Source organism: Astyanax mexicanus, chromosome 6, assembly GCF_023375975.1.
Source record: "Astyanax mexicanus isolate ESR-SI-001 chromosome 6, AstMex3_surface, whole genome shotgun sequence".
Lineage (NCBI taxonomy): Eukaryota > Metazoa > Chordata > Actinopteri > Characiformes > Acestrorhamphidae > Astyanax > Astyanax mexicanus.
The window spans coordinates 40,142,858-40,165,505 of record NC_064413.1 but is presented as its reverse complement, the minus strand read 5'-3'; the positions used below and the strand labels follow the sequence as shown (position 1 = coordinate 40,165,505).

The 22,648-nt window shown below is 37.7% G+C and overlaps 1 protein-coding gene across 2 annotated transcripts; it reads right to left on the bottom strand.

Moving 5' to 3' along the window:
- Positions 1–248: 248 nt before the first annotated feature.
- bcan (brevican) lies at positions 249–21,336 on the bottom strand. 2 transcript variants are annotated; one of them, XM_049480359.1, is made up of 14 exons: positions 20,916–21,336; positions 15,753–15,841; positions 14,489–14,881; positions 13,749–13,923; positions 12,696–12,823; positions 12,314–12,607; positions 11,363–12,208; positions 8,307–9,356; positions 6,698–6,805; positions 5,893–6,051; positions 4,731–4,813; positions 2,448–2,592; positions 2,037–2,219; positions 249–1,939 (listed from the first exon to the last, which is right to left on the bottom strand). In XM_049480359.1, the coding sequence occupies exons 1-14, from the start codon at positions 20,918–20,920 to the stop codon at positions 1,836–1,838; spliced, it is 3,762 nt and encodes a 1,253-aa protein (XP_049336316.1). In that variant the 5' UTR covers positions 20,921–21,336; the 3' UTR covers positions 249–1,835. The 2 variants fall into 2 exon arrangements, with proteins under 2 accessions (XP_049336316.1, XP_049336315.1); XM_049480358.1 differs by having other exon boundaries at positions 249–1,942; positions 20,916–21,334.
- Positions 21,337–22,648: the final 1,312 nt, after the last annotated feature.

Sequence of the window (22,648 nt, the reverse complement as noted above, 5' to 3'; positions counted from 1 at the left end):
ATTAAAGGTTTGTTTACAAAATCAGTAAAGTGCTTCATAAATCTCAGTGATACATCTAGTTAATGCATTTATCTAGTTTACGAACATACATCTGAATGTTTCTTTTGTTTTAAATTCAGTCTTAAATGAAATAGATTGATAGATCCTGTTCTTTTTTTTCAATTAGTTAGGCAAGTGGATGCAACAGCATGTTAGGAACAGTTTCACTGTTTGTTTTTAAATGAAGAAAAATGAAGAAGAAAGTTAAATGGCATTAGAACAAGTCAAAATTGTACTAAATCATGACAAATGTTACTACAATGCAGAATGAGGAAATAAATGCTTGATTTTGGTCAGTGAAAACATAGTGGATACTCTATGATAATGATGTTAGTAAGGGATTTAAGTAAGAAATGACAGTTCCTCAGAGAAAGTCAGAGACCTGAAAAACTGAGCACCAAATCGCTTAAAAAGCTTGTGTTTCACAGCCAGGCACAAATGAATTCAGAGTTCAGAGTTCCAGCTACATGTAGACTGTCTAACTGAATCTAAGAATTTGTGTTGACTTAGTAGCCCAGTGAAGGGCATACTGCTGGTTTAAAGCTCTAAATATGAACTCCTGCAACTGTCAGGCTGTTTTTTTGGTAGCATAACAAGAATTTTCTGGTAAAACACAAAAAACAGTGGTGGGTGTTAGTAAATTCAGTGTTGCACTGCTGTAGAATTGATTTGATCACTTCTGATTGACAACAACTTGAGTTTAAATGTGTTTAAAGTGTTGAGGAGCACAAGTTTTACTGTGTGCAAATGTACGAATGGTGGCTGTTAAAGAGTACTACTAGCCCCATTTCCAGTGTCAGACTTAAGCCAAGGATTCAGTGTAGGCTTTGTGACTTTAAGCATCCAAACATGGTTAAATGTATGAGTTTGATTGCTGCAGTTTTGTGAAACAAGGTTTAGGTTTCAGCAGGGTTTGCATTACATAAGTTTACATTATTAAAAATGTAATTTTTAATTGTAAGTAGGGCTGCAACGATTAGTCGACATAATCGACAATGTTGATTATTTAAATTTATCGACTACAAATTTCATTGTCGACTAATCGTTCATTTGTAACAGTACCGCATTACACAAAGTGCTGGGGACAGAAGCGCAATGGGAGACGGGTAAATGACTCACTCACACAGTTTACACTTAACTTTTTTGTATCTCCAAAAGTGCCAAACTCAACAGACTACATATTTACTTACTAAATATCAGTAATTTCCACATTGAAACAACATCCAGACATTTAAATTACTCTTAAATCTCATGTTCAGCTGTTTCTATCGTTTTCAGAGATGGAGAACATGGCAAAAATAATCACAGACTAATCGACTATTCGAAAAAAATAATCATCAGATTAGTTGACTACCAAAATAATCATTAGTTGCAGCCCTAATTGCAAGCTGCTCTTGCAGCAGGATGAATGGACACTCTTGATGGAATGAATGTACATGGTTATGAGACACTGGAATCAGTTTAATTCAGACCAGCTGAGGTTAAAACGTATTTGTTCAATTTGTCATTTTCACTTGTGCTTCAATGTATGTCTTCTGCCACTGATTGGGGATTGTTCTGCTTTGTGTTTAATTACCACTTATATTTTTCGTAGAATTACAAAAGAGGTAATTCAGTGTCAAATAGGATTTCAAACAGGAAAGAAATGTGCATGAAAGAAGCTGAATGGAGGAAAAGGCAGGAAGTATGACGCACATACGGCTTTCCTAAAGCCAAGCGTGATGCACTGATGGATGTCTCTTGCGTGAAAGGAACAGCAAAAGAGAAAATGAAGCACTGGTTAGTCAATACAATCCTCAATAGTGATGCTGCTTTTCTGTGGCTGTGTCTTCTATTAGTGTTGGGTCCTGGTTCTGAAGGGTGGGCAGTGTGAGGTGATCTCCATTTGACTCTGCTGGTTCTGCTGAATACAAAACGCAGAGAATAACAGTGCTGCAACACTACACTGCTGTGGTCAAAAGGCGAATGACAACATGACAACCAAAATACTTCCTTACCTGGTGTACAGGTGATCTGGGGCTCCTCCCACTGCCCGTTGCTGTGGCATGTGATAATGGGGTTGTGTCTCTGAAGGAATCCCGCTTCGCAGTAGTAACGTATCTGAGCATTAGCCTCATAGCGCTGCCGCGGCTGACGAAACAGCTTAGCATTCAAGACTACAGGGGGCGGTCCACAGAAAGCTGTGGGGAAAAAACAGACAGAACAAGGTTGTGATAATGTGGGTTAAGATCTCTAAATGAAAAGCAATAAACACAGGAAACAACAGAGGGCCATACAAATGCTAATTTCACCATTTGGCCTAACAAATCTGGATAAATACATTATAGATTAGTACACCACTGTACTAAAGTGTCCTATTTATTTTTAGAAACTCCTTTGAGGAATGCTCTAATAGGTGGCATACTTACCAATGCCCTTCTTACAGGTGTAAGCTAGATGATAGTTACAGGGCACATCACTCCATCGTCCACCATCATGCCAAACCATCACCACACAGTCTTCTCCTGAGAGGAAATAACTGTCAGGCTGACCACGGTACCAGTTTTCATAAAGCTAAAGAGAAGAGAAAAGAAAGGGATTATTATATCAGTATCCTTAGTCTACAGCTCTGGAGTTCCTTTGATTTTACCAAATTGAAAACCTCTGGAATATAATCAAGAGGAAGATGGATGATCACAATCCATCAAAACAAGCTGAACTGCTTGAATTTTTCATCCAAAAGCAGTGTGTAAGACTGGTGGAGGAGAACATGCCAAGATGCATGAAAACTGTGAGGTTAAACAAGGGTTATTCTACCAAATATTGATTTCTGAACTCTTACAACTAAATATATGAATATGAACATGTTTTCTTTGCATTATTTGAGGTCTGAAAGCTCTACAACTTTCTTTCATGTCTCATTTTCTGCAAATAAATTCTTTACATGAAAATATTTTTTATTTGTAATTTGTGAGAAATTTTGTCAGTAGTTTATAGAATAAAACAACAATGTTCATTGTACTAAAACATATACCTATAAATAGCTAAATCAGAGAAACTGATTCAGAAACTGAAGTGGTCTCAATTTCTCCCAGAGCTGTATTCTGTCATGGCATCATTATACAAACTGGCTAAAAGTCTATTGGAAAGGAACTGGAGGAAGAACTCAAGCCAGAAGACGCCAGAAAGGTTATTCTGTACTCAAAATTGTTCTGGCAAACTGCCTACATTTTTCTATTAAGTAATCTTACAGCAGCTCCAATTCAGAATATGGGTTTCTTTTCTATAAAGAGACAGTGGAGGACAATTCACTGAGGGAGATATTTGCAAGGTTGCTTATTTAATGCAAAGTGTAAGATACACTCTCCATTGTGTTTTTGACCCAAAACATTCAGCAACTCGCTGACATTTTTAAAGCAACCTCTCATACACTGAACTGTACAAAATGTTTTAATGACTGTTTATTTATCTATATACTGCTATTCTGCTACTAAGCTCTTCTGACATACCTTTGAATGTGACCTATAGGCCAACATATTTCTTTGTAGGTGTTGAGAGTTACATGAAAGATAATGTCTCAACCTACGGATTGACAGGCTTGACCTCTAAGCTCTGCAAGAACTGTTGCCACAACAGAACCCTTAATTAATATCAAAGGCTTTACTTTCTTCCGTCACAAATAGTTTATGCTCCAAAAGTGCAGAGATAAGAATGTTTAAATGCATCTATAACAAACAAAAGCGATTAATAATTATATTAAATTAGATTGTCTAACTGATATCTTGCCAACAGCCTACTACTGTACACTTAACAATTCTAGCAATTTTCGTTACTATACCACTGTATATCCCTGTATACTGTAAATAAGTCAGTTATATATTGTGGGTTTTTTAGTGTTTTGGAAACAGAACACCAACAGCGTTGGTAGTTTATGTTGTATAAACACAATGTGCTACAAATACTTATGAAGAGAGCTTTGAATAAGATATTGTCAATAGCAGGTTTCAAGCACCTTCACACAAGAAAAAAGACATACAAATAGTAGCATTGCTGTGACAGTTACAATAACAAATAAGACACTAAAAAAAGCATATTTCAGGGTTCTTACAGTCATGAAAAACCTGGAAAACTAATGGAATTTCAAAATAGCAATTGCCAGACCTGGATATGTTTTGGAAAAAGAAAAATACCCAGAACTTTTTGAAGAAATCATGGAAATTCGCTCTACAATTTCATCTAGCAATGGAGAAAAGCTGTTTTGAGCTAACAAATACATCAGCTCAGAGTTAGTTCACTAATTTAGTCATACACAATGGAGGATTTGACACACATTTTTATTATTAAAGATTGTGTGTCTACACTGCTTAAAGCAATTTTATCAAATTCATTTTAGGCATAATAATTAAAATTGATTACAGTTTTAGTTGATTTTTGGTTTTATTGTCCTTGTCTGCACTGATGTTTTGAAAATTGTATGGAAATATGACAATATGCCTTGAAGTCATGAAAAATTCATAAAAATGTATTGTTTAAAAAGTGTATGAACCCTGATATTTACAAGTACTGGCTGAGACTCCAAGATTTAAAATCACACCAAGACCAATGACAAATCTAATTCCTTTTTAAGAGTTATTATTATTGCTTTTCATATTTTAGATCTCTAAACTGAATTTAAGAGGAATCAGTAATGTCTAAACCTATACAAAGCTTACCAGTGGGTTGCCATCAGACCAGTGGAAATCCCCCTCAATGGTCCGATCATTGAGACCAGTCCACTGGTATTCCCTGTACTTCTCTGTAGAAAGAGACATGGACGTGAGTCAGACACACATTTAAAGCCCTAATCAAAATACTGCTTCCAGCATGAGTCAGACTCCAATGAATGAAGATTATTACTAAGACTGTTCAAAACTCTTCACATCACTGTTTTTATACACTGCCACCTGGATTTAAGTAAGTAATTGATCTGGAGTTGCTGCAGTTGGTCAGGTCTAGGTTCAGCAACAGTATGTGCTGAAAGAGTGAGGTCAGCTGACTCCCTGAATATACTGAATATAGACCAGGTTATTCCATCAATGGATTTTTTTTTCTTCCCTGACGGCACATATTCCAAGATGACAATGTCAGGATTCATGGGGCTGGAATTGTGAAAGAGTGATTCAGGGAGTATGAGATTATCATTTTCACACATGGATTGGTCACCACAAAGTCAGATCTTAACCTCATTGAGAATCTTTGGGATGTGCTGGAGAAGCACTGCTTTGTGCAGCGGTTGGTCAGACTCTACCATCATCAATGCTGCTGCAAGATCTTGGTGAAAAATTAATACAACACTGGAATGAAATAAATCTTGTGACATTGCAGAAGCTTTTCAAAACAATGACACAGTGAAAGTGTGCTGCAATCAAAACTAAAGGCGTCTGAAAACACTTTTTTGGCCAGGCAGTGTAGTAGTTGAGAACCATAAAAAAACAAGACATAATTTAATTAAAGGGTAAAAACTAGGTTAACTAACTACAGTTAATTAACAGAACATGTGTGTAAACAGTATTAACTACAAAAATGAATCTTCTAGCATTACAGCAGCCTCAACAAGTGTTGATATCTTACTTTATTGCAAAATGAATAAAAACAATCTAGTATGTATGTTCAGTATAAAAATAGTAATAGCAATCTGATTATTTTAAAAAGCCTGAAGAACATGTGAGTGATTTTTGTAATTTAAAATTACATTAAAATAAAATAAAAAAACAATAAACCCATCTCCCCTTTCTCCTCTTTTGAAACATAAATCATCAAACAAGAACAAGGAGAACCAGTTGGACGTCAGACACAAACACAAAGCAGCTTCTGATAAGATCAGTTCAGGCTCACCATTGATGAAATGTTGTTCCTCAGGTGACATGACGGAAACCAGGTGAGCGCCGCACATTCTGCAGTGCTGCTCCGCCACCTCCCAGCTCTGACGCTTTGAGAAGTGCTTGTAACAGCTGCCCTGGAACTTGTCCCAGCCTGGTTCACACTGTTCCAGATCTGAGGAGGCACACAATTTAAAAGCTTACAAAAAGAACATATCAATATTATATCAGTTTGGTTTTGGACAGTGGTTTTAGGAGAGAATAAGTTTGGTATATTTGGTATTACAGCCAACAGTGCAGGCCTAGCTTCTGTTTATCTAAAGATTAGAAACAGTAAAGACAAAAAATATATGTATATTTGAAAAATATATCTGTATATTTCAAGAAGAAGAGGATGTATAAATTGCAACAACTGGCATATTCCAAGGAATCAGTGCCATTTCTGACTCCAGGAAATTATATGTAAAATGTGCACACAAAATAACTTTAAAATACATTTTATTATTAAGCATAGAGTCTTGTACATTGACCTAACTGCAAAAGTAAGAAATGTAATTAAAAACATTAATAAAAACTACTTTACTAATAATAAAACTACATTAAAAAAATAGCATGTTACCTGTCCCCAATCTCTAACTTTAAACGTGACCATGAAATGTTATTATTACAATCCTTCAGAGAGGTTTTTTTTTTGCATTTGAGTCCAAATCCCATCAATGGTTAAAAAAAAAACAAATTATAATAAATCCATAATATTTAAGTTAAAATACACATTTTACTTGTGGCACCCATTCGGTGGAATAGCCTGTATGCAAACTCACCTGTTTGGCAAAAGTCTCCCCCATAGGTTGGTAGGCACAGGCATTTGACAGCAGCTCCACTGTCTACACAGGTGCCTCCATTAGCACAGGGGTTTTTAACACAGCCATCTAAAACATACAATTATACAAAATCAGTTTTAGAAGCAGTAATTTCTATAGGTATCATGTCCAAAACACCTTCAAATCCATATTCAACATTCAAACACATTAACTGAACATGCAACCACAGATTGTCTGTATATGATTTTGTCCACTAGGTGGAGCCATTGTAAAGCAAGTCACACTGGTTGCAAAACTGCTTTGCAACATCACAGTTGGTCAGTAATGCATTTAACATATTTACATGAACATAAGATTTACATTTACATGAGTTTTTTTAACAGATCGAGTGCAATAATAAGATACATCAGCTAGAAGATTAGGATTATTTAAATCCATAAATTTCAGCATCGCTATAAAATTGTTTTTCACCATCTTGCCGTGTTATATTGTCTTGCAGAAGTATTTATACCCCTTAAACCTTTTACTTTTTGTCACCTTACAACCACAAACTTACAAACTTAAATTTATTGTGGGCATGATTGTGAAGTGGAACAAAAATGATACATGTTTTTTTATTTTAATCAAACAAAAATCTAAAAAAGTGTGACATGCAAAAGTCCTGTCAAGTCCTGAAACTCTAAAACCCAAGGAACACCGTTCAATCCATCATACAAAATATATAAAAGTATTTTACACCTGCAAACCTACTACCATCCACCCAAACTGACAGATCAAGCAAGAGAAGCAACCAAGGGGCCCATGGTCACTCTGAAGGAGCTGCAGAAATCCACAGCTCAAGTGGGTGAATCTGTCCACAGGACAACTATATGTAGTGCACTCCATGAATCTGACCTTTATAAAAGATTGGCATGAAGTAAACCAATGTTTAAAGAAAGGCATAAGAAGTGCCGTTTGCAGTTTGCCTCTAGACAATGTACGGGACACAGCAAAAACTTGACAGAAGGTGCTGTGGCCAGATGAGCCCAATTTGTTTTTTTGTCTTTTTGTCAGCTGTAATTGCAATGCAGATCTACTAAGTATTGATATAGGGGGGCTGAATGAGTTTGCACATTACACTTTCAGATTTTTATTTGATTAAAATTTTGAAAACCATGTAAATTTTTTATTCCACTTCACAATTATGTGCTACTTTTTTTTGTTGGTCCATCACTTAGAATCTTAATAAAATGCAATTAAGTTTGTGGTTGTAAGGTGACAAAATGTAAAAAAAATACTGTAAATGCTGCTCACTTATTTCTGGTCTGTTTTCATGCATACACAAACCGAGAAATCAGGAAAAAAAACTCCAGTTACATGGACTTAAAGCTACAATTACAAAGAGAAAATCTCTTTTTTATTTCTGAATAAGATTTCTAGATATTACTCAAATCAACAAATCAGAATATAATGTTTACATGTCTACTAGTATATTTAGATAACTTCTAAAGTAATCTGATTATAAATGGATTTTTGAGATGCAGAAAACAGAATTGTAGCAATTTTTGGAGCAAAATACAAAAGACAGCTAAAAGGGCACCTGAGATTATTTCTAATCCTGAGAAATTACCTGAAATGCCGGTTCTGACCACCACTCTCTGTGTTGTTGTGGTGGTTAGGGTGATGTGGGGTGGGTGTGCCCTGGTTGTTACTTCATGGTTTTCACTGCTGTTCTCATCAGCAGTAGTTAGATCATATTCTTCACTTTCTTCATTATCTACCATAGTAGTAGTGGATGGGCTCCTTGCCTTCTCAGGTTCTTTAGTGGTGGAAGATGCTGTAAAGTTAGATTCCACTGAGGAATCAGGGTTGTCTATAAACAGTGGACCATTACCACTGAACTCTCCCCGGGATTCTTGTGGTGGGGTGTGAGGGGTCAAAACATCCCAGCTGGGAGTCGGGGTCATAGCTGGCAGCAGCGTGACGTCAACAGTAGAAGGAGTCGTGCTGGACTTCAATGGAGTCTCAGTGACATCGACATTATTAATAACATCTGTTTGATTAACAGCATATGTTGTGTTCAGAGTAAGCAGATCCGTGGAGTTAAAGGGAGCGACGGTTGTTGTGTTGGAGTCATTGAGATCTGGGTACTCTGAAAATGTAGATCTGCCTCCAGAAGACTCTTCCTGTCCTGAAGCGTCATCCTCATGGCTGCTATCTTCATTAATGGAAGTTGTTTCAGTCTCAGTGAGAGAAGTGTTTGTGGTGTTGAAAACATTAGGTGCTACTCCAAGCCCTTCTTGCTCAACTTGCACCACCTTCTCCTCCACCACAGTGATCAATTCAGTAGGAGTGCTACCCACTGGAACTACTGAACTGGTTTCCACCACCTCTGCCTTTTGAGTAATGGATGTGCCCCACATGTGAGGTGCAGGTGTAGTCAAGAGGGTCACTAGCAGGACATCATCATGGTCCCCAGAACCATCAGTGGAATCTGCTTCTTTTTCTTCTCCAGGTGTAGGAGTTATAGTCCCTCCTATTGTGTGATTACTTTCTACATCAGCAGAACTGACAGACACTACTAGGGATTCTGCTGAAGTGTGTCCAGCCTCCTGATCCACTCCATTTACTGTAGAATAAGTGTCTGTAACACCAGACTCTTCATGAGTGGGTGTAAAACCTGTCAGAGAACAATAGAAATTAAAAATATAATAATTGTGGCATTATAAATAATATTGCATATTACAAATAGCACATTTAAAGAATTTTGCTTAATGTAAGAGTGAACTTATTCACTCTAACATTCACAAAATTATGGCTATAGTTTTTTTATTTATATTATATTTTCTTCAAAAGCAGACGCTTTCTCCTTGCAACCCTACCATGCACACCATTGTTGTTCAGTTTTCTCCTGACGGTTGACTTATTAACATTAATATTATCTAATTTGAGAGAGGCCTTCAGTTGCTTAGAAGTTACCCTGGGGTCCTTTATAAACTCTGCTCTTGGAGTGATCTTTGATCACTCAGCATCAGTGCAAGTCTGAGGTCCTCAGAAATCTCCTTTGTTGGTGCCACGATACACTTCCACAAACATGTGTTGTGAAGAGCAGACAATGATAGATCCCTGTTCTTTAAAAAAACATGGCGCCCACTCACACCTCATTGTCATTCTATTGATTGAAAACACCTGAATTTAATTTTACTTTTAAATTCACTTCTAATACTAGAGGCTCACATCCTTTTGCCACTCACAAATATGTAATACTGGATCATTTTCCTTGATAGATAAATTACCAAGTATAATATTCTTGTCTCACTTGTTTAACTGGGTTTATCTACTTTTAGGACTGTTTTAGGTCATATTAATATTAAAATATCAAAACTTCTAAAGGGTTCAATACATTTTTTAAGTAACACTGTATCCATTTTCTCAGTCTGTAATATAACTTAAATTTATCAGTTAACAGGAAATTAGTTCAGAACACAAATTTTACTGGCCTTCAGGAATATATAGCAGACTCTAGAGTGATGATACTCTGATCTACTGTGACCAGAAAAGTTCTTTTTTTATGTATTCTGGAAACAAGTCATGTGGACTAATGAAGTTAACACAGAACTTTTTGTCTGCATTGAGCAAATGTTAAATCTAGATTGTTCATTTGGGCTTGTGTAGATAGGGTAGGTGTAGCCTCCTCGTGTTTGTCGGACTCTGCTGGTGTCTGTTCACTGTATATGGAGTAGGTCTCAACAGCCCCCAGAGCTTCATTCTCTGTGTGTTCAGTCACATGACCCAGACTAAACTCCTCCTGAGGGTCAGTTAAGGTCACAATGTCCTGGCCAATGTCTTCTGGCTCTGTTGCCAAGAAATCTACAGGGGTCAGTGTGTGAGAATTAAGGTTTCCTAAAAAGTTATTTTTTTATGTATTCTGGAAACAAGTCATGTGGACTAATGAAGTTAACACACAACTTTTTGTCTGCATTGAGCAAATGTTAAATCTAGATTAGCTGCCACTGTCATAAAGAACATTTAAAATCACTATAAAAAACTGTGGATGAACAGCATAAGAGCAGTGTCCATAGTATGGTCCAAAAATCTTACAAAACTGGAAGCCTTTTGCAAAGAAGACTGGGCGATAACTGGCTACAAAAAAATCTTTACAAGCTCTGATATATGCTATCGGGGGTGATACTGAACTAGTTGCCAGCCGTGCTTTTGCTTCGGGGCCTTTTTTAAACTCAAAGATACAATTAAAATATTAAAGCAATTTGTGAACCTCAATTATATGCTTTTTGGACATCTGATCAGCTTTTACTAATTTAACTACTTACAGTAACTGATATTTTGAAAAAAAAAAAAAAAAAGTTGTCAAAACCTGTGTATGCCATTGCATTATTTGTTTTATGACATAAAACCCATATGTTCCCTGTAACATTTGCCCTAATATCAAGTTAACATCACACTTTACAAAACTATGTTATTTATTATTCTTTGTCTGTATTGTGTTGTATTGTCTGTCTGCACTTTTGTACTGTTGCACTATTGTTCTGTCTACACTGTGTTTATGTGCACCATGGTCCTTGGAGGAACGTTGTTTCGTTTCACTGTGTACTCTGTATATAGCTGAAATGACAATAAAAACCACTTTGACTTTGACTTTTGACTTTGACTATCATCACATCTTACTCTCTGTGGTGGCTTCAGACGATGAATTCTCATTTAAATCTGCTTGAGTCAGGGTGATAAGTGAAGAAATCTCAGTAGATTGTGTGGTCACTTCATCTTTTGATCCCTTGATAGTTGTGTGGTCTAGATCTTCATCCAATCTTGATGGTTCAGTGGTGTTGTCTTCATGTGGCTGCATTACAGTCTGATGTTCATACTCTTGGCTTTCTTCCTGCTCATCAAGGTTGGTTTCAGGCATGGGTTGGAAATGTTTGGATCCTCCGATCTCCCGAAATTCAGTGGCCGGCTCTAAAATCTCAAATGTAGTTTCTGGCTTTCTCTCTATGTAGATTTTGTATTCCAGTTCCTCTCCCGATTCCAGGTTTGTGTTTGGCATTGGCTGATAATGCTTGTGATTGTGACTCTTAACCACATACGTTGCTGTACTGTTCTCTGTATCTGGATCTTCAATTTCATCTTCATGATTAGGCTCTAGGTGGACCTCTGGGGCTGATTTAAACTCAATAGGGTTGGTGAGTACATCTTGCCAGACGTTCTGAGATGATTTAGGTTGCCAGTCATACGATGCTGTAGTGGTGAGGATTTTACTATCGGCAGTGGTAGTATAAACTTCATCAGATAGGGTAGGTGTAGCCTCCTCGTGTTTGTCGGACTCTGCTGGTGTCTGTTCACTGTATATAGGGTAGGTCTCAACAGCCCCCAGAGCTTCATTCTGTGTGTGTTCAGTCACATGACCCAGACTAAACTCTTCCTGAGGGTCAGTTAAGGTCACAATGTCCTGGCCGATGTCTTCTGGCTCTGTTGCCAAAAAATCTACAGGGGTCACTGTGTGAGAATTAAGGTTTCCTATGAAACAAAATGTAGAAGGAAGAATGAATTTTAGACTACAATAAATAAACAACGTAATTAAAACAAGGCATATATATATATATATATATTTTTTTTTTTTACCCCTGAAGCAGTATGCATCATGGTGAGTGTTAGGCTCTGGAAAGCCGGTTTGGTTTCCAAAGCGATACACCGTCTTGACCCCAGGATCAGATCCCCCACAGCGCTCTCGTGGGATTACGATTGGGTATCGCACACTTCCGTCAGCCAGCCAGCCTGGGCTACAGTGGTTAAGACCATCATTCCACGCAGCATATAGCTGGCTAGTGGAAGCTAACTCTGCACCCTGCTGTTCACAGTATGCTTTAGCCTCGGCCAGCGTGAAACGCTGTGGAGTTGACCCATGGAACACTTCGCCTGAATAACACAAATGGCTTGTCAATAAATATTTATACAGTATATGTCAATAAACATTAAAACACTATTAATAAAATAGAATTATTACCATGGATGTTCTCTATATAGCAATACACATCAAAAAGCTCATCGACATCCATCATGCCATAGTTCCTGACTCCTGGCAGACCATCCATGTCTCCAAAACAGCCCTCCCGAGGCATCTGGATAGGGTATCTGAAGAAAGTTTTAAAACACATAATTTTACTGATATAGTTCACAGAATAAATGATATACACATGGTGAGTTAAGAGTTATTCCAGCTGAATCATTCTTACTGCACACATACTGTTCAATTCACTGAAGAAGTACAGTACTGTTGTGCCTCCTTTAATTGTTTAGGTACCAAAAGAGATTGTCAGTAATGTGTACAATAAGAAACGTTAAGCTGTACACTGTTTCCACTGCAGTGTTCTGTGAAAAGAATATAATATAAAGTATAGAGGTTAAAAGGACTTGCAAAGAGACTAGGGGTGAAGAGTGAAATGGAAAAAAAAAAAAAGTCAGTGTTATACTACAGTTTAATTTAAGTGATCTGCAATTTTTCTCACATGGCAACTTTCCAAAATAGGGAAAAAACACTTTGTCAGAGACATTATGCTAATACCTAAATACTTAAATACACAATATATATGTCATCTACATAAAAAATACAGTTCAGACAACTTCTATCCTCTATGTGAACTGCAGGTCTTACTCACCTCCAATAAGTTCTGAGTTCATGAATCCCACATTAGCATAATCATAAGCATAAACTTTACACATAGCCCAAAGGCCCATTTCACATTTGTCAAAAAAAAAGTTTAAAAAATTTAATTAACTAAAACACATTTCTAATTGCGCTATAAATATGCCAATTCTGTTAATAATTCCCTCATTGTGTGTGTGTGTGTGTTCATGTTCCGTCTACCACATGTGTGTCTATGCTCTATCCAGTCTGTGACATGAAAGCAACCCCAGTACAATAGCTTATATAACTGTTTATTAATCATAATCAAGGTAAAATAATAGCAATATACATTTTAGGTCATATCATTTAGCACTAAGTAGTACTATTCAAAATGAAACTTGTTTAAATGGGTTAGCCATTAGAGGTACAAACCTCACAGAACCATCCGCTAACCACCCAGCATCGCACTGCTCATAGCCACTGTTATAAGCAGCCAGAAGCTGCTCTGGAGTCGCAATTTGAGCTCCGATGTCCTCACACGCATCTTTGGCTTCATCAAAAGAGAAAGCGTAGCGGCTGGAGGCATGACGATAGTGAAACACCACACCTGGGGACATTCAATACAGACACATTTAATAGCAATGATCTTCTTGAACTCCAACTCTGACTAAGTCTAATACATTGATTATATATTGCTCTTTTGTTTAATATAAAGTTTCTTCAATATGTTATTAAATAAACTCAATTAAATTAATTCAAAAATAACAGTGTTTTATTATTGTTTTATTTGGATCCTCATTAGCTGCTATATAGGTCCAACTAACATCTCATACATAACAAATATAAATCACACGTCATAGTTAACTGCACATAACAAAAAAAGTTCTATACAAATAAATAAATTTACAACACAATAAGCAATCAAAACAAAAAGAAAGGCAACATATTGTTGTATACTAGATGTACACAAATTTATACACAAAATAATGATAGTAGGATTAAGGAACTTTTTAAGAAAATAACTGGTATGACTGCTAATTACTATTTTAAATCCATCCCTTATAACCCCCATCAGTGATACGTTATTAGACTATATTAGTATATAGTCATAAATCAAACATAATACATAAAATAATATTTTATGGCTGACCGACGGGTTATGGGACTATTACCTTTGACTCTGATCTGAACCAGGTCATGAGCATCCTCCAGGCCCTGCTGGACCTCACAGCGGTAGAATCCTGTATCGTTGTGCCTCAAGCCGTCCAGTTGGAGGGTAAGGTCAGCTGGAGATAAGGCATAGTTCAGCAGCGAGGCCCGACCCTTGTAAAGTTCACTGACCTTCACCCTTTCCCCTCGAGCCACCAGGATTTCAGTCTCTCGTCCAGAGGAATGAACGCTCCACTTAACTCTTGGCATGGTGAGCACCGCATGCCGACCCGGTGAGGATGGAGTTGGGGAAGGCTGTGGCAGGGACACCAAGCATGGCAGAGTCATGGAGCCTCCCAAAACCGCAGATACAGGAGGACTCCTAGGAATGGTAACTTGCAAAAAGCTGTTTTCATCTGAGAAAAAGATATGACAACTTGAGGCATAGCGCAACATGAATAAAGACTGATTTTAATGGGGATGAAATAGCCAGACATGTATAAAGTACTAGAGATCCTGTGCTCTATCAAAAAAGTAACTTGAATAGAAGTTGAAGTGTTCTTTAAGCCACACACTTAAGTGGAATACTAAAGGATTCAAGGTTTTCTGTACTTAAAATGTACTTCTGAAAGTACTTAAAGGAAAACCTGGACATGCACGGATGATCAAGCTGATGAGGCTGATGTATGTAGTATGTAGTGAAGTAAAAGTGAAAGTAGGAGCAAAAAATATACTCCAGTAGATACAGATATGACAGTAATGACATAATCTCCTCTTGAGCTACTTTGTAACTATACATCTCTCACAATATCCTATGTGTACTAGGCTATTGTACACATAATAATTGTGCAAACGGTACTGCACTGTCCTGTCTTTTAAATTGTCTCATCTTTCGTATGTACTGTATTTATTGTAGTGTTATAGTTTTATGTTGCACTATCATCACTTTTGCACCTTATGTTGTCTATTGCTCTTGTCCTATGTTGCACCATGGTTCCGGAGGAACGTAATTTCACTACACTGTGTACCTGTACTCAGATGTAACGACAATAAAAGCCTCTTGAGTTCACTTGACTTGTCTTGTCTCAAAAAAAAAGAAAATAATCAACCAACAAATTAAATATTTTGCCCTTGAGTGTCTTACCTTCAGAGTTTCTGTGAGGAAGCTTAAACATATAGAATGATCTTTGGGGATGTGCAGCAGTAAAGTACTGAAATGCCCCTTGCACCCTATATGTCAAGTCTCATTAATCATGCCTTGAGTGTAAGAAAGTGAAGGTGACACACCTGCTGTTGGTCCGGGTCTGGGGACAGCAGAGGACGGCAGGACAAAGGGACAGATGGTGCACAGCAGCAAAGAGAGGAACATCACTGATCTAGGAGCAGAAGGAGAGGCTAAAGTGAACCATTTTGACAGTCAGAGTAAGATCAATTGCTCAATTGCTACTGTGGAGGCCAGTACAAAATGTTGAAAGCGTAAAATGACAAAAATGAGCACAAAGGAAAAGTACAGATGGTACAGATGTTCAGATTTTATCCAATTTAAAACTTCAATTTAGATGATTATTTAAAAAAGAGATCAATAACAACACAGATCTTTTTTCAAAGGCATGAAACTGAAATAAGAAAAATGGATATAACACACACTAAAGAGCAAGTAACACAGTTAATGCTCCTTGTACCTCGAATAGTCTCTCGCAGTAGCTCTATCCCCACAGGGTGTGGTCCTTACTTTTTTATGCGTACGCATTCTGCAACATTATAATTTAGTTGCGTCAGATTTTTATTTGTTTTGCGTAACTTCAAAAACATCTATGTTAGGTGACTTTATTTGTGGTTTTGCATCCCCATATAACTTTTGACTCAGCAGTTGGGGATTGCTGAATATGGGATCTGGCAACCCTGTATGCTCTCCAGCTGGCATGAGCCAAGACTCAGTAGGCTTTGGGAGCTCTGGGGTGTGCTTAGAATCCTGATGACGCAACAATCCCCCAATCTGTCCTTAACTTAAAAAAAATAATACACTATATTATACTATTTTTGCCCTATGCTCTTTGCTCTTGTTCTCGGCTTCCATCCATGTGCATGTTCTGTTCAACATTCAATATAATGTACAGATAACTGAGTAAAGGGGAAAGTTTTAATCAGACTTAATCAAGTCTCTTAGAAAGAGTGGAAAAAAAATAATGAAGAGTGGACCCCCTGCTGATAAACCTGTTTCACTGGTGATTGTAAAGGGTGAATGAACTGCACAAGCATGCTGCAGAGGAAAGTGAATGAAAATCAGGTTAAACGTGACACTAGTGGACACATTTTCAGCAGCCTTGCTGAATTATAAATAACTGCTGGGTGTATTGATGTGTTATTTGGCTAGAATGTAAAACTTATATTACATACAACAGGGGTGCTTGTATCATAGCATTGAAATATATACAATAAAATATATAGATGCTCCACATCTTTTGCTAACGCTTCAATTTCCCTTTATAAAGCTACGAGTCGTCTCTCAGATATGGCATTTTTTTTGTTGTTGATGAAGAAGGTGACATTTATACATGTATCAATGTGCGCATGTGAGCCGTTTCAGGGTCAGAATCGTTTACATTGCATACAGATACAGGTCACTTACACACATTTGTGAATGTCTCAGGATAGCCAAATCTGATCTGAGCAAAAAATTGGATTTGAGCAATGTGGCTTTTAATGTGAACATAGCCTTTTGTTATTTTTAGAAAACAACTTTGTACATCACTGTCAATGAAATCTGTAAATCAACACTGCTTTTTTTACCACAGCCATACAGGTTTGCACAGAAAAGTAAGTCTACAGCTTAATTACAGAACCGGGCTTTGCTTCAAGCATGACCCATTACAATCTGGATCCAAGGATCTGAGAGAAGTGGTTTACTGTAAGTACAGGACTATATAAACTACAAAGCCTAAGGAAATTCACTCTGCCAAACTAAAAATCGTCTACAAAGCTACACAAGAACAAGAGCTCCCAATATGACTGTGCTTTTTGCACAGAACTGGACAGCTGAGTTCATAGAGTTAAGGGAGACTGAAAAGAGGGACTAGATGTCTGGGAGAGATGGAAACTGGCATTAACTAAAAAAGAGAAAGTGCTGTGCTGGGCAGAAAATCACTGGGTGTGTTATGGGCGTCTTCACCAGGGAGAATCTTGGACTTAATGCCCGGCTTGGGCTTGAGGGGAAATTAGAGAGGCACTCGTAATTTTTGGTGGCATTTTCCAGAAAGCCTGCAAGAAAATGGAGAAAACCTAAATGGTGGGAGAGACTCAGCAGGGAACACCTAAACTTGCAATCAGGCTGCCGGCTCTCTCCTCATTTATCTCAATTTCTCTCTTCAGGAATTCACCGCCTCCTCTGTCTCGCTCCCTCTTCGTCTAGCATTTATAAGATGGTCTGACTGCTGTTAATTGTTAATGAGAGTATCTGGGCAGTCAGCTTTGATCTACGTTTCCTGAAAGGCGCTCTTCCCCCAGTGGCTCTCAGTGCACGGCCTATAGCCACAACCACATTTCCATAATCCAAAAGGAAAAGAAGCCGGGTTGCTCACTTTGAGGGTGACCAGGGAAAACGCAGCCCAGCAACCTCAGGAGTGCTTAAGCAGGCATCGTGGCCAAGACCTGCTGTCTGGAATACAGAATGACTTTGGGAAATGGCATAGGCTAAGAGAGAGGCTGGACCCTCCTGAGAGACGCCAGAGCACGGCCATGTTAGGATAAAAAAAGGGAGGAAGCAGATGAAAGCAAGAGCCGGTGAAAGAAAGAAAGGGGAGGGTGAAGGAGCAACAAGCTGCCATCACACCAGATCCTGGGCCCACGTGACACACACTCTCTTTTCTTCAGACGCTTCCTTTTTTTTTGTTTTATTATAACTAGTTTTATATGCCAAGTGGAATATTATGTCTAGTCTTTCCCCTCCTTGGGCAATTTAAAATGAGATATTATAAACAGCAAGCCTAGCTTTTCCCACACACTGTTATCACTGTGGAATGCAGCTATGTCCACTGCTTTCCTTCTACTCTCAACATTAGCCTGGCCATGGTCATTCATTCATTGCTCACTGCACACAAATGCACAACCGCACATGACTCTGCCAGACTTTACCCATTGCCGGGGCAACCAACATCTCCTTTTGAATCACAGACTGACCAGAACACATGGAAAGTTGATCGAGTAAACCCCTCTTGTCCCTCAGGCTTGAGCACAGAGGCCCTTTGACATTAGCATTATATTAGGACTGTGGTAATTCTGACTTTTTGTATGTTTCTATGCAGCATAAGACAATGATACCTTTTTTTATAAGTACACATTTCAGCATAATAACATACACACTGATGAATGTACTGGGAAAACTGCTCATTCACATTTTCGTTTAAAATCAAGGGTACAAAAAGAGTCTTCACAGCTTTTAATAAGCAACTGCTTTATTATCCGAGAAGTTCCTCTACTAGATTTCAGAGCATTAGGAGGAGCGGATAGTATTCAGAACATTAATACGGTCTGGAAGGTGTAGTCAGATCCCATCTCATCCCCCACAAAAATTATAAATATAAAATAAGCATCATGATTACATAAAACACATAAAAACAAAACAAAACTGTATTTAGTTAAAAGGTGCCCTATATCTGTGAAATGAGATAATTGAAAAATTCAAAACTGTCACGTAATAGTCTGGGTTCATTTACACCATATATGTGCCCCCAAATATTACATAACTCCACCCACTATCAAAAGTATTATAGAGCTAAACAAGGGAGTATATTGAACTTAGGGTAAAATGGCTAACGGACAACATAAGCCAAGAAAATAAAGCACTACTCACAGAAGGGCTAACAAAAGGAAACCCTAATGATTTCCTGATTTATTTGATTTTCATGAACACATTATAAAAACTTGACCTTAATTAAAAAAAAAAAATAGTGGAACATGTTTTGGTGCAATATAAAACCATCTACAAAATACAATTTTAGACCCTTTCACCAGACCAAGAACCATTTAAACTTTCAAGTGGTTCTTTGAGTTGCCATAATGCCATATAGAACCAATGCCTTTCTATTAAAAATGAGAGCAGTCTATGGGCAATCTAGCTTTCAGAGTAGAAAACTCAGTCAAAACTGCCTGAGACAACCAGATAATTACAAATCAATTCCACAACCCTTTACAAAAAAAAAAAATCTCTGTATTCTTTTTCTCTGAACATTTCCTGACCATCAGAGCTTAGATGTGCACCCCTCCCTCTTTTCTTCTCCCCTATTTCTTTCAGCCAACAAAATTGGCACAAATGCACTGCAATTATGATTTCTTTCAGGTAGAGTGGACTATCAGGCTGAAATAAATCCTTCTGTATTCTAAGTGCAGACAATGTGTAATAGCTGTGCAGTGCAGAATTCAGAAAGATTGTGGCTTCTTATAGCTTATGGCTACTTAAAAGCAATGGCTGGCTTATGCCCTCAGCACTGTGAAAAAGTGAATATACTTATTCTCCAAGAGAGAAAAAGTTCTTACAACTAGACAACCAACTTCTCAAGCATCCAAGACCTTTTACACATGTGAATCTCCACAGTATTATTAGTGTAGTGAAGCAGCAGGTATGTATGTGGGAGTGAGTGATGAGTTAAACCTTTTGCTTATTTTTTTTTGTGTATAAAGCATACAAACAGTTTTATATATTGTAAGAAAGGGGTAAAATGTATGGTAACCACTGGTGAGCTGCAGTGAGGTGAATTTTCTGACAACTATTATTATGAAATAGTTTCTGCAGCTTAAAATTATATTGATTTGCTTTGACTAGAGTGTGTATATATGGATGGTATTGTAAAGAACATAAAGTTAAAAGTGCATGCTGTCCATGACTTTAACAGGTTCGTTTGATCACACACTGTTTTGACAACTTCAGGGAGCTGGACTGTCAATTGAAGGGAACTGACTCACTCTAAAATGTCAAGAACAGGTGGCTGTCCTCAAAGAGCCCTCTAAAAGCATCAGTGCCTTCACCACTCAGCAAATCTGACAAGCCTTCAAACAGCTCACACGTCATAACTCTAGAAATTCAGTGAAAAGACCTCACAACCCACAGAGGAAGAGAGAGATTTGAGCAGTTAATGGATTTTACTGTATTTACTAGTAATTACTGTAATATGCCAAGCACATACTGCTCAACATTAATTCAAGGTACATTTTACACTCAATGCCATTAAACCACCACCGCATGCAAACTAATTAAAGCAATGACTAAACCTTTAAAACGTTACAATACACACAAATACAGCTCATGCAAATTAATGACTAATGTGCAGTGATGATAAGACTTAATGGGTGGCCTATAAAAAAAAAAAAACCCAAAAAAAAACAATATCTGCTCCAAAACAGCATCACACCAACATTAAAAACATAAGTGGATAAAGAAAATCTGCTAATACATACCGCATTCCCAAAAGTATTCCTCTGTTATGGAAAATAATTTTCCAAAAATATTTCAAAAAATCTTCAATCAGCCTTTTCTTTCAGTTCTTAACTTAGAATAAGTGTGATTTCCTTCAGAGCAGCAACAAAAGAGGACAAACCTGTGGCCTGTCCGCAGGCGAAGAGGAAAGAAAGAGGGAGGCACAGTGAGAGTGAAGCAGAAGGGTGGCAGAGAGAGAGTGAGAGAGTGAGAGAGAGAGAGAGAGAGAGAGAGAGAGAGAGAGAGAGAGAGAGAGAGAGAGAAGCAAGGCTTTCTGAACAGCCTCCTCTTGCCAGCAGACAGGGCACACTTTCTTATTTGCCCTAAGGGATGATTTTTTGAAAAAAGTAGGACGTAGAGAGGGCTGGACATGCAGATAAAAATCTTTCCAAAAGCAAAAAAGCAGGGACTGTTCAGATCAATGCCCAGAGGCTGGCATGCATGTGAGCTCATGCAACCACTGATTTTGTGTATAAAAAAATAGAGCATCTGCGGAGTTCCCTGTGTTGCTGATGCAGGCAGTAAGTGAGGATGCTTTACCATCTCTCAAAGCTAAAAGCTTATATGGGTCGTTCCCCCCGAGGGTCTGTGAAACACTGAAAACGAGCTGGAAAGCCCGCTTGTGTCCGTTTTTTTGAGAAGTTAAAGCTCTTACAGGCACCATGCAGTGATTTGGAGAATGTGCGGATGAAAACGCCACTTACTGCCAGGGGAAAGGCTTAAATAAAAAAAAGGATGAAATACTCAACAGAATAAAAGAAACATGTTTACAATAGTGCTACTACAGAGATACACATACAGTACATACAGGAAAAGCCAGTTCACTGTATGTTTGTTTTTGCTCTAGGAGTTCTACATTCTACATTCTGCTTGAATAAAATTTTGACATTTGGCTTTAATTAGAGAACTGCCCTCATGTGGAGTATATAAACCTAATATATTTATCCAATTAAGCTAGTTTACAGTCACCAGATAAATACAAGGGAGCGGTTTAGGTAACTATACTTATGCATTTACCTACGCTTGTAGCTAAACTAGGCTTACTTCAAACAGTCTCGCCTTAGTTGGTGTTTTAGTTTGTCATGGGGACATACATTTTACATTCATCTAGCAAAAGATTGTGTTGTTTTACTCCAGGTTAGCTACATTTTAAAATCTAATATTTATCCGCAGTCCTGTGCCAGATTAGTAGCTACAGACAATTATTTTTTTTAAATAAACTACATACATTTAAAATGTCTAAATGTAAAATGTAAAAGTAAATTGCCAATAAATAGGACTTTATGGAGGCACTATGCCTAATGCCAGCTATGAGCAAGAGAGAGGAGAGAGAAGAGGAACAAACACTTCAGCTGTGCTGCAGTACAGCTGTGTGTGTTTTCCGGAATAATGGTGATTAATTTGATACGTTTGGGAAGAGGTTAATTAAGACTGAAGTTGGCTTGCTAAAAACATCTAGAATCTCTTTGCTGGACAGTACATTGTTACAAGAATAAGTTCCGTAAAGCACCTTAAGGGGTTCTTCCACAGTTTTAAACTGAAAAACAACTAAAGGTTCCCTTAAGGAACACTACCTAACTATAGTTTTAACAGTGAAAGACTCAAACAAAAGCAGGATAAGCTTTTTTAAATACTGTGGAATTTAAAAGAAACTATGAAAAAGCAGTTGTCCCAATGTTTTTATCAATATAATGTATAACTCATGCAAAGTTGG